The 11,915-nt window shown below is 44.6% G+C and overlaps 1 protein-coding gene across 1 annotated transcript; it reads right to left on the reverse strand.

The window, feature by feature from the left end:
• Positions 1-855: 855 nt before the first annotated feature.
• On the reverse strand, positions 856-4,417 carry zfp64 (zinc finger protein 64 homolog (mouse)). The gene is made up of 6 exons (XM_047608808.1): positions 4,203-4,417; positions 3,887-4,045; positions 3,646-3,792; positions 3,428-3,490; positions 3,083-3,334; positions 856-2,996 (listed from the first exon to the last, which is right to left on the reverse strand). The coding sequence occupies exons 1-6, from the start codon at positions 4,222-4,224 to the stop codon at positions 1,579-1,581; spliced, it is 2,061 nt and encodes a 686-aa protein (XP_047464764.1). The 5' UTR covers positions 4,225-4,417; the 3' UTR covers positions 856-1,578.
• Between the last annotated feature and the right edge of the window lie 7,498 nt (positions 4,418-11,915).

Raw genomic sequence — 11,915 nt, forward strand, 5'->3', positions numbered from 1 at the left:
GAAAACGGGGTGAAACCGATTGGTTTAATTCATTTAAGAGCAACACAAAGCATGGTGTCTGCTCAAAAGCTGGGCTAAACCAAGCTAAAACGATACTAGACTTACCTTCATAGCTAAGGACAGAAGAGCTTAATTGTTTTTTGGCCAACATTTATCAAAGTGTCCATATTTTAATCTTTTATCTAGCTTGCAACCCTGGTCGACAGACAAATATGGAAGAACTAAATTTGCATTTCTTTCACAAACATAAATGTAGCATAATGTAGTACAGGATCTCTAAATTATTTTAATTTTCAACTTTAAGCTTAATTTCACCAGTATTTATGTTGCTTATCAGCTAGTTAGGTCTGTTTCTTGTCTTCATACCAGGCTCCTAACAAGCTAATGCTTAATTTGTTATTTCTTAACATCTCAAACTAGACTTTTACACAACCTGCAGCTCTAGCTTTCACACAAATATGATGGGAGCATTTTTTTTTCATAAATGTAAAATGAAAGTACTGCCATTCACATGCAGTTAATGATAGAATAGACACTTTTAAATAAAATACTGACAAGGTCAAAGGACAACATAAATGTAAACTATGGTTAGTTATAGTTCAAATTCTGAAACTAAAACCAGCTCAGAGGTGCAGGCAAACATCATAATAATCATCATCATCATCATCATCAAGCGACTTCATCCGAGTATGTGGCCATGTTGAGCTAGAAAAACATCAGCAGGGCTATTAGGGCTGAGAGACGAGAAAGAAATCAATGGTCAGGCGTTCACAGGAGACTCCTATTCAGGTGCAGCATCCGCTCTCTTCAAAATACTAAGTGCTGAAGTCTGAGTGTAAAAAATGACCAGAATAATAGACAGCAACAGGCAAAACAGGCACTTTATTGAAAAATCTATTGAGAGCGCAACTTGGCTTTTAGAGACTAAGACCTTGATATGTAGCCGAATGTTTTCTACAATTGACATCTACTTCATAGACTCAGAATGAGGACTTGAAAATATTAATTAAAAAAATAAAACAGAAACTACAGGTACTGAATATGTTTAATCAATACTACAAAGACTGCAGTACTCGACAATTTCAGAGGAAACTTCACCGTCTACTCGTCGTTCTGCTGCCACCTTATGGGCAAACGTGGGAAATGCATGGCTCAAATATATTCATACAATTTCAAGTTGTGTTCAGTTGTTTAAGATTTTATTTGCCTTTATTTTGCCGTGATGTTGCCAAAAACAAACCTTATTTAAACTAAATAACTCAATTATTTAAAATAAGGTGTGTCTCTTTTAACTTAGATCCCTCAAAAAGCGACACTTGAAAATAAAGCGCACGAAATTATATCCAGAAGAATTAATCGTCATCTTTAAAAGTTACTGAATATTAAACTAACGCCATTTAGGATCAAACAATTGTGCTACTACAGTAATGAATACTTTTAAAATCTGAAAATATTTAATCGACAGCATTGTCATTTCAGTGGTTACCTTCAGACCTGCGAGTGAATTAAGGGCAAAGAAATAGCTTATGACGCAGTTATAGTCTATTCAGTTTCGGAGAAACAAACAACACCCTCCGCTCATTGAGGGATTCCTTCCAGTGTGTGTGAATCCGAGTACAGTGTGTGAGGAGAGAGCTGCTCTATTGCACTCTGCTGCTGTGAAGTGGACACTATTAGTGGAACGCCATGGATGACCACGTTCTGGGCGCCCAGGCTGATGTTAGGAACCAGTAACGCGCTTTCCTCGCAGGGTAAGGCACTCTCCTCGACCATCACCGTCCCTGCTGCCTTGGACATGTCCATGTCAGGTGAAGTACTCGTGGCCACCAAGGCGCCGTTCCCTTCCGTCACCACCGTCACTTCCGTGCCGCCCTCCTGGATCAAGGCGTTGAGGCCTTCCAGTTCGGAGCAGGTTGTGATGAAGGTTTGTGTGTTGCTGCTGGAGTCCTGAGCGGTTATAGCCGTCTGCAGCAGGGCCTGGTGGAGAGGGTTGTTGGCGTCTTCGGGGCTGAGCTGCGTCAAGAGGACCGCCTGGCTTTCAAGGGCGCCTTCTGGGGTTTGGGACGAGCCGAGAGGTTGCATAGGCGCCAGCAGGTTGACCTGCTGGATCATAGAGTTGACGACCATGTCCTGGTTTTCTGGGCTAAGCAAGACCATGTTGGTCTTGTTCTGAACGTCCCCACCAGCCGGGATTAACGTGTTGCTGTGGCCTAACGGGTGAGACACGATGATTTTGAGCTCTGTGTTACTGTAAGGAGCCATTGAGCTAGATGACATGGGAACCTCGAGCTGGGTGTTGCTCTGTGACACTGTAACAGGGACCAAGTTGACTGCATCTGCTGTGGCGGAGAGCTGGAGTTGCAACACACTCTGACTGTCTCTGTGTTGCTTCTTGTGGCTTCGCAGCGAGTCCTCCCTCACAAACGAAGCGTCGCACGAGTCGCAGCAGAAAGCGCGAGCCGCATCTAGTTTGGCCCGATACCGGGAGCTGACAGGCTTCGGAGAGTCGCCACCTCCGCTCTTGCCACCACTCCTGCCACCCTTCCCTCCGCTGCCTTTCTCAGGCTTATCCGAGTGGCACTTCTTTTTGTGGATGACGAGGTTGCTGCGCTGCTTGGAGGCAAAGTTGCAGAAGTCACATTTAAAGGGGCGCTCCTCTGAGTGGATCCTCTCGTGGACTTTGAGCGCCCCCTTGCTGGAGCAGGAGTAAGTGCACTTGGGACACTGAATGGGCTGAGTGGGCTGGTGTGCTCTCGAGTGCTGCCGCAGAGCGGTCTTGTTGGAACACTTGAAATCGCAGTGCGAACAGTGAAAGGAGTTCTCTGTGCCGTGTTTGATCTGAATGTGTGATTTCAGGTTGCCTTTCATAGCGCAGCGGTACTCGCAGTAGTCACACTTGTAAGGCTTTTCCCCAGAGTGAATCCGGATGTGCCTCTTCAGGTCTGAGTTGATTTTGAACTTTGCGTCACACTGTTGGCACTGGAAAGGTGCATCACCTTAAGAAACAAAAGTAAATAATCTGAAAGACAAAAAAAAAAAAATTGATTTGACTGGAATCTATAAAAGTTATCTGATTTCCTACCTGTGTGGGAGCGGAGATGCACAGTAAGCTGGCTGGAGTTGCGGCTGGCGTAAGGACAAATCTGGCATTTAAATGGCCGCTCATCATAGTGGATGCGCAGGTGCTTCTTCAGGCTGCTGCTGTCCGCTGCTGCATAGGAACAGTGTTTACATTTGTGCGGCTTCTCGCCGGTGTGCGAGCGGCTGTGCATGTTGAGCTTGTCCCGTCGACTGAAGCGCTTGTGGCAGAGCTCACATTCAAACGGCTTCTCACCTGGATGGCGGATAGGAAAACAAACAAACAGTAAACACCGGGTTCTGATGGGGTCTTTCAACTGAACGGCATATTTTCGAGTCATTACCATACCGGTGTGGGTTTTGAGGTGCCGCTCCATGTCTTTTTGGCCATACTGAGTTTTAAAAGTGCAGCCTGTAGATAGAGAACAAATATAGTCTGCACTTGTGGAAAGTTCACCTAGAAGTGCACTAAATAAATAAAATGAATGGCAGGACGTCCAGTTCTTCATGCTCGGAAACTCAAAAGAAAATAATGTGTTGCGGTCATAAACAGCATGAAGCTAAAACCTGAGAAACAGCAGCTGTGTCTCTTTGAAGTCAGGGCAGGTTTTAGTTTTTTGGAAGGCGTTTTCTGTGCTTTGGTCAGGATCTTTTTGACACCTCTCATCACACAAGCCTGGTAGGTCTCCTCGAAAACAAACTCAGTGCTGGAATCTGAGCAGGACAAGAGAATGAGAGGTGCATCAGGCATGTATACTGTGAGCGTGACGATTACAGACAACAAAAGCAGAAGTGTTTTTCTTTCTACCCGTGAGAGCAGCTGTCGTAGTAGTGGGTGGTGGATCAGAGGTGAGCAGAGAACATCCATTTTGCTTGTGAGCGACAAAGACCTCATAGTTATTGTACTGCTGCTTGCAGAAGCCACAGATATGGATGTCTGGGCTTACCTCCACCACAACAGAATGTCCTGTAGAGGAAAGGGAACAGGGAGCCATCACATCAATAGGACGGTGCATGATACACATGAAAAAAAAAAAAAAACTTATAACAAGATGCCTGCACACAAATACGTCAGAGTGTAGGTCTGCTTAAGAAAACTGTTTCTTACACCAGTTTCTCCTTACCTTCGGCGTTGTATGTTGCCATCTTCTTGTTTTGATAGAGATCAGCTCATTTTTTGGCTCCTCTGGGCCTACACGGCGTCCATCGTGGCGTCCAAATGCCGCCAGTAAAACTATCACATATTTTAAACTGTTAAAATCTATCGCGGCTTGTATATCAATGGCAATACAAAAATACTTCTGTGACTACACTAGATTTTACGACATGCTACGCGAGGTTTGCGGCAGCGGAAAAAGCATGCGCTTACGGGTGACGTCAGTGTTGCGTTCAAAAGTATTGGAAAATCAAGCCCCTTCAATTGAACGAGGAGGACGAGGCATTTTTTGTCGTCTTGTCTATGTTATGTTTATAATCTCATAAACGAGCTCTTTGTTCTTTTAATTATAAGAATGTGATATTTCTATTAACCCAAGGATAATTATTCAAGCAAACGGGCCGCAATTAATTGACATAAGGTATTCCAAGGCACATGAATGCAGCAACACTATATTGAAAAGAGTCGGATTTAGGAACAGGGACATTTTTTCACAAGTAAAATAATTCTTAAAATTATATTTATTTATTTTTAAAGTGTGCAAGGGTGAAAGTGTTACTCCTTTAAAACCATATATTAAATTGTACTTTAAATGTTGTTACGTATAAAGCGGCGTTTGCTTTATACGTTAAAGAACGGGATAACTGTCACCTCTTTGATCCATGAAAGCCTTGCAAGACACTGCCACCTGTCGTATTGGAAGTCCTAAAACGCATCACAATGGTCTAGCAAACGAGCTAAAACTGTTCGTTTGTGTGACTAACGTAGATAATATCTAATTCAAAGTGACGCCGGCACAGCTTTGTTGTTTATTCTTGCCAACAACGTTAGCATATTCCTGAATACAGCTTCAACACTTCCTGTTCCTGTCCTGCAACTTCAAAGGCGCTCTCTGTGAGAGGTGAGCGTTGTTGCAGGGCCCTTAAACACACACTACCATTTTCACGTAAGGGCAATTTACTGGGTTGTTGGGGTGAGTAAATGAGAATGCCTCTTTTTATATATATATATATATATATATACCAGAGCAGTTGTTCTGGTGTGAATAAGCCATGAAAGTGACTGACACACAGCTCCATTTTCAGTGGCAGGTCCTTAACTGCCTGATTGCCACTGTGAAGCTCAGGAATTTCCTTACGCTGACTTTCCCGCATGGCAAAGGCACAGGACTGATTCCTTCCCTGCTGAAACAGCAAATCCTTCAGACAGACAGGAGGCACACACACACACATGGACACACGCACGCACACTGTACTTAAGCACACAAGTCAGACAGACAGACACACACACACACACAGTTACAGTTCCTTTCATTGCCTTACCACATGAAAGTGAAGTGGTCGATTATCGCTGTCGTTGAATTAGATTATTTTCCCTTCACATATTATTCACATACTTGAGGTCATCTTAATAAGAAAGCAGTGTTTTTTGTTTTTGAGATCTGATGATGTGGCTCAGAGGGGGGATATACACAAAAAAGGAGACAATTAAATAAATAATAATAAATTAGATGCACGTAAATCCCCCACAGACTCCGAGTGGTTAAATGTACATCAAAAGAGGACGTTTACATGTGACAGACAAATGACTCAGGGATAGGGTAATTAAAAAGAAGACTTATGGTATCCCCCCAGAAAAGAGAACAGGCCAGTATGCTCTCTGCTTTGATCTATCCTTCATTTTTTTTTTTTACTGCCACAAGAATTGTAAATTTGCCTTTTTATTTATTTATTTTTTTAACTCGTAACACTTGAAGCTTATGAGTCTTCTCTCCCTTATTTTATGCATATATATAATATTAATTTTTATTTAGCCTTTATTTAACCCGGAAAATTCCCATTGAGATTAAAAATCCGCTTTTTCAGGAGAGACCTGGACAAGACAGGAAGCCGTGCATTCCAAAACACAAAGCAGCAGGAGCCTCGTGATGGAGTAGGTTGGTCTTTTCATTCATAAACCTGCACCGGCACTGAGAATATGTTGCGTTAGTGCTGCACCAAACAGCGAGGGATTGTTTTTAAATGAAATGATGAACCATCTGAAATGATTTTTGCAGTTTCCCAAAACAGGATTTGTGTATTAAAATAGTCTAAACCAGTTGTGCTTCGTCACATAAAACACAGAAAATCTGCACCCTTTCTTATGTAAAAGCTGAGACCTGTCCAATTTTGCCATTTTTCCTCCTACAAAAACATGTCAGAATTGTTGCTATTTTTTCAGTCTCTCTACTTGTTGAGTTCCCCGCGTGCTCTCGACTGCTCTCATGCTCCCAGCTATGGCTACGAAGCAATAAAATCCTTTTCAGTTGCATTTGGAAACAAAGTATCACGTGGACCTCCAGCTGTGCCAGTCCTAATTTGTAGACATGCCCCTTTCCCATTCATCGAGACGCCCGTGTATTCAGTGAGTGATGTAATGTCCCTCTTTTCCCCAATGAGACAAGGGCAACAATAGGGGGGAGTGCCTCTGTCACATTATTTCCCCCCACCGAGGCATGCCAGCTGCTTACAGTTGCTTAATGGCTACGAGCTGTCACAAGGCATCACAGCCCGCTGCCACACAGGAGCGGCAGATGCTTTAATTGCACGATGACTTGTAGCGTTGTCAACAGCAATTATACCAGGCTTCCACCTGAGGGCACCCGAAGAACACGGTCTGCTCAGTCGCCTGACACGAAGCGCCAAAAAGCTGGCTGCCACGCATAAAACCTGATCTCGGAGCCTCGCGTCCGTCTCCAGACGCGCAGATTCCAAGTCTCCCTTCGGTCTAATGCTTTCGCCCTGTGCGAAAAAGATCCGGGCAGGCTCTTCAGACGGCGGGCTCCGGACCCCAAAATCATATTTAGATCTAAAATATTTATCCAGCTTTGTCACCTTAGGGCCCCGCCGCTCGCCGTGCTGCGGCCGGCCGCCGTGCGCAGAGTTTGAGTAATTTTGCTCATTATTAATTCATGTCATTTTTTTCCCTTTTTTTTTTGCGTTTCAGGGGAGGCTCATTTGCCGCTGCCAGGCCGGAGATTATTATCATTAAGACGAGGCAAATAAATTGGTGAGTTCAAAGCCCTGCTGCAACCTGCTTCAACCCACATTTGTTCCATTATGTTTGTGGTCTGTTATATACACTCACTTGTCACTTCATTAGGTACACTGGTGAAAACGAATGCGTTGTCAGTTAGCGGCCCTTCACAAAATTTTCGCTTAATGAAGGTTGTGGCGTTCGGCACTTTTAAATAACAGGGAGAGCTGTTGATTCCACGGTATTTTCATTTTGGAGGCTGTGGTTTGTAGGATTATTCAACTGTGTTGGGTGGTATGGACACATGCTTATGTTATATTGACAACCCTGTTTCAGAGCAGGCTAAGCAACAGAAACGCTTTTGCGTTTGATTTAATACAGTTTAACTGCATTAAATTAAACACAAAACGATCACACAGTTGAATTAACACCTCCCCGCGCGGTTTTAACGTAAACCGAACAGTATAACAGTCATGAAAAGCAATTTAATGCAGGCATTGGAAGGCATTTGTGTTCGCCGGTGTATTTAATTAACTGGCGAGTTCTGGTTCAAGTTTATATAGTTCTGAGAAAAAAAACGGCGTCACACGCTTGCGGTTCATCCTATGAATAGACAGTCCAGAAATTACAATTAAGCCACTCAGAAACCAAACACACATGACCTTGTCTTTGGGTCATGTCAAATTGAATGGGTAAAAGATGTCCCGTGTCCTGTGTTTGTTTTGAGCCATAAGACAAATTATACACACATGTATGAATTCCTTTGGTCAACAGCTGCCATCTCAGCATCAGATAAACCAGAGCCAAAGTCTGGGAGCCATCAGATGCCTCCGACACTCCCACTTTATCATATAAAAAGACACTGTACACAGGCAGGCAGGCACGCACGCACGCACGCACAGGCCGGACCCGCACACGAGTGCAGCCGTGCTACACACACACACACAAAGGCGCACATGCTCACACGCAAATCAGCGCTACGCTCTTTGTATCTGCCAACTGATGCAGATGATAGAGGCGGCAGATGAGTGCAGGCTAACCGGAGACTGGAGGGTACACGCGGCTTCGCAGACAATAGCGGGACACGGTCTTTGAGGAGCGTATTCAATCCTGAGAAACATGCTCGGGTATAAATTATAACTTTCAAACCATTTTCAAACATGTTTTTTTCGTGTAAAATTGCTCACGCTGATAAACATTGCATTTTTGATGACGCAGAAGAAGCGTCCACAAACGTGGCCTGGCACGTCTATAAATACGAACCAGAAATGGCTTTAATGTCTTGAACCTAAAATCAAATTGAAAAGTCTTTTTTTTTTGTGGAGGCCGCTCCGGAGAGAAGGCACTGTAGACGTCTTGTATTTTGCTTTAGTGTCAGCAGGGGGTGTCCAAAATCAGGCTAGAGAAAAGACCCAGAGCTCGTTGGAAGCAGCTTACAAGGCAGTGCTCCAGTTTGTAGTAGCTGACATTTTGGAACCAGTGGGTCAGCAAAATGGAGAAGGCGCGGATATGTATCAAAAGCAATGAGACTTCTGATCACATGACGGCCGCGTGTAATTTATTGCGGGGGCCTCCGCCTCGGCTCCGCGGTGAGTCCTAATTATCTTTTGCTGACCGTCAACATGATTGCACAAGTAGGTTTCAGGTGTTTGCCTCCTTTTCTCCCAAGTAGAACAGAGCGGCAAACGAGGCCACGGGCTGAGCGCGTTCGAGCCGATCCACGGATCCAGCATCCAAACAAAAGGCGGTTGTGTCGTGCGCGTGCGACGCGCGCATCTGTCACACGTGCATTTTTTATTTCCCCCCGCGCGTGTGAAAATTGCCAGTGACGTCGTGACGGAGGAGCGAAATCTTGATCGGTGGATGGATAACAAGGAGGCTGGCTCACTCGTGCCCTGCACACACACACACACACACACACACACACACACACCTAGAGACACACACACAGCATCATCATCGTCACAGAGGGAGCAAGGCTCATAATTGGACAGAGGTGTCTGTAGATAATGAAGCCAGACCTCACACCTGCCAAACCTTGGGGATTTCACTTGACTGGCCACTTAAATCTTCCTCACTCTCTGGGTCTGGAGGGCAAGAGAGTGAGTAAGGAACTAATGGAAAAAAAGCATGCGCTACAGGGAGGATCCCTGTCAGCATGAGTGTAGTGTGGACCCCCACAATCCCCTCCCGCCGCCGCCACCACCTCCCCCCCCCCACAAGCCCCCACAGCTCGTTCCATACAGCACCCACCTCACTTCACTTCGCTGTAAATCCTCTGGTGTCAAGGATTTCAGACGGAAATGGGGAAATGCTGCACCAGCTATTTTGTTTCAAACTCTCAAAACACTCGCTTCTCCCGAGTTGTCTTTGGTGACAGCGTTGTGTGCGGGGAGCGTATTGTGCCAGCTTTTAGTGGGGTGTCATTCGAGGTGCCGAAAGGGAAATCAGATAGACGCTTCAGCGGAGAAATACTTCTATATGGAAAGTTTACCTGACAGTCATCAGTGAAGGTGTGACACCGTATCACTGCTAGCAAAAAGCTACACCAATTAGGGAGCGAGTTTACTCTGGCAAAATCTTAACAATTTATGAGAAACAAAATGGAATTCCCCTCCGCCTCTCTTCGCGACTTGATCCGCAAATGAGGCTTGGAAATCGTTGTCATTCTATATATATAAGCTAAACCCCTAGTAGGGAAAATGTTATTCTTTTGTTTTGTGCTCTCTAAAAGCCCAGACAGCAGCGGGGTATCACTTTTTGTTAGCTTGTCATGGAGTCAGCCATGTCAGTCTGAACACATGTGGCCGTGTGTGCTGTCAGAAGGTTGTAGTGGTAAACGGTTCCAATCAATAACTTTGTAGTGCTAACAGACACAAATAGAGACTGGTAGCTCTGCTCGCGGGTTAACAGTATCCAGATGGCCTGGGTATATCTGTCATATTTTATTCTTTATTCTGCAGATACTGGATAAAAAGCATAAAAATGCGCCTGTCAAACTCTGCTGTCTTGTGGAAGTTTTTTTTTTTTTTTTTTTCGGCTCCTGTGCTGCCTGACGCCAAGCTGTGCATTAATTCTTTGACTTTAGGCCTAGAACAAGGTTACAGAGGGATCCTCAATCATATTTCTTTGTCGCTGTGTTTACGTGGACACTAGCATTCCTCCAGTCATTTGAATAATAGCTCAGCGAGATCAAGAAGGCCTCATGTAACCACCTCCCTCAGAACGGACCTGGTCAGGAGAAGTGTTCGACCGTGCAGAGAGGGGTGGTGGAAACCTTAGATAATACGTTCAGTACGGAAATGTTTTCACCATGTGGGGTGGACATCAGGTGACTTTCATCAGAATTCATCAAAACATGGTAACAAAAGGACCGAAGCCAGAACTGTTGTGCGCTGCAAAGTTGAAAACGAGTTCCCGTCTCACTAATCTCCTTTTACTGAAGGAATTTAAGGTTCTTAATAAAGTTGGGAATGAAAACTTCTTCTGACGTTTTTCCGAATTCCCAGATTTTTCAATAAAGTTGTACTCTGATATGTTTTGGGGCATGTAAACGCGTAAATCTCATTTAATCTTTTTTATTTTTGTGTCCATGTGAACAGTCAAGTTGGACTCTACTACCAGATGTCAGCGTGTGTCGATCAGTATTAGTAGGAGTTTGTGAGTTGGTGAGTTAATGAAGTGAAGTGCAGTATCAGGTCATGGCTCTCTTGATCTGCTGCCTTTGCTCTTTGTTGTCACGCAAACACTGGAAACGACATGTTTTAATGGAAATAACATATCTCAGTCGTTGCACTCATGCTGTTTCCACATTCCAGCTTGAGAGCGCACCAATACCTCAAGAAAGGGGATCAAATGAGGAGCATGTAAATTTGCCACACACACACCGAAGTAGCACCCAGTCACCCGGATCAGTTTCCAGATATCGGTGAATGTGCGTACTATTCTTCCAAGCTGGCAGATTTGTAGCAGAAATAATAACAGAACTGCAAAAATATGCAATTAGGCTCCAAATCTGAATGAATTCTAAAGTCATCCCCTTTTGACTGGGGCTTTTATTCAACATGAAAGGGGCCAGAAAACTCAGCCCAGGGTAATAATCTTGTGTACTTTCAGTTTAATTTCCAATGTCCAGGCCAGGTGGGGAGGTAAATGAGCCCAGGTGGCTTGCCTGGCCCGCGATACCCAGGAGGGAAACCTTGCCATCCACAGCAACAAAAACAACGGGCCTCCATGGTGATGGATAGTGTCGCGTGTCCACCTAGTGTTTGCGCTCTAAGTGCCGAGCGCACTGAGGTGATAGCTCAACTCATCCTCCGCCGTGATAGATCGGGGGATGGACGAAAAGCTGTGTGAGCAAAGCCAGTTTTGGGAAGTGCACTGTAACCATAGACCCTGGATCATCGTCACGGTCCCGCCGTCTACCAGCCCTAGCTGCCACGCCGAGACACTTTTAGTAGTTGGGCAACATTCGCTAATGTGGATCTCCTTTCCAAATTGCGGCGATAAGCTACGCTGAAACGCGCGCTGAAATGAAATCACGCGGAAACTGAAAGCTTATCAAGATGAAACTGTGCAATAATACAAGAATTATCCATCACCATCCGTCATGTATTTGTTTGCAGGAAACAGATTACATGGATCTTAATTGAAATATTATTTTACC

This window comes from Mugil cephalus, chromosome 1 (genome assembly GCF_022458985.1).
Source record: "Mugil cephalus isolate CIBA_MC_2020 chromosome 1, CIBA_Mcephalus_1.1, whole genome shotgun sequence".
In the NCBI taxonomy this organism is placed as follows: domain Eukaryota; kingdom Metazoa; phylum Chordata; class Actinopteri; order Mugiliformes; family Mugilidae; genus Mugil; species Mugil cephalus.

What these genes read in the sequence shown, in the direction of transcription:
- zfp64 (XM_047608808.1), bottom strand. Translation starts at nt 4,224, where the DNA reads ATGGCAACATACAACGCCGAAG. An exon ending in GGCAACATACAACGCCGAAG is followed by an intron (nt 4,046 to 4,202) that starts GTAAGGAGAAAC and finishes TTTCCTCTACAG; the next exon opens with GACATTCTGTTGTGGTGGAG. An exon ending in GCATCTCCGCTCCCACACAG is followed by an intron (nt 2,997 to 3,082) that starts GTAGGAAATCAG and finishes TTGTTTCTTAAG; the next exon opens with GTGATGCACCTTTCCAGTGC.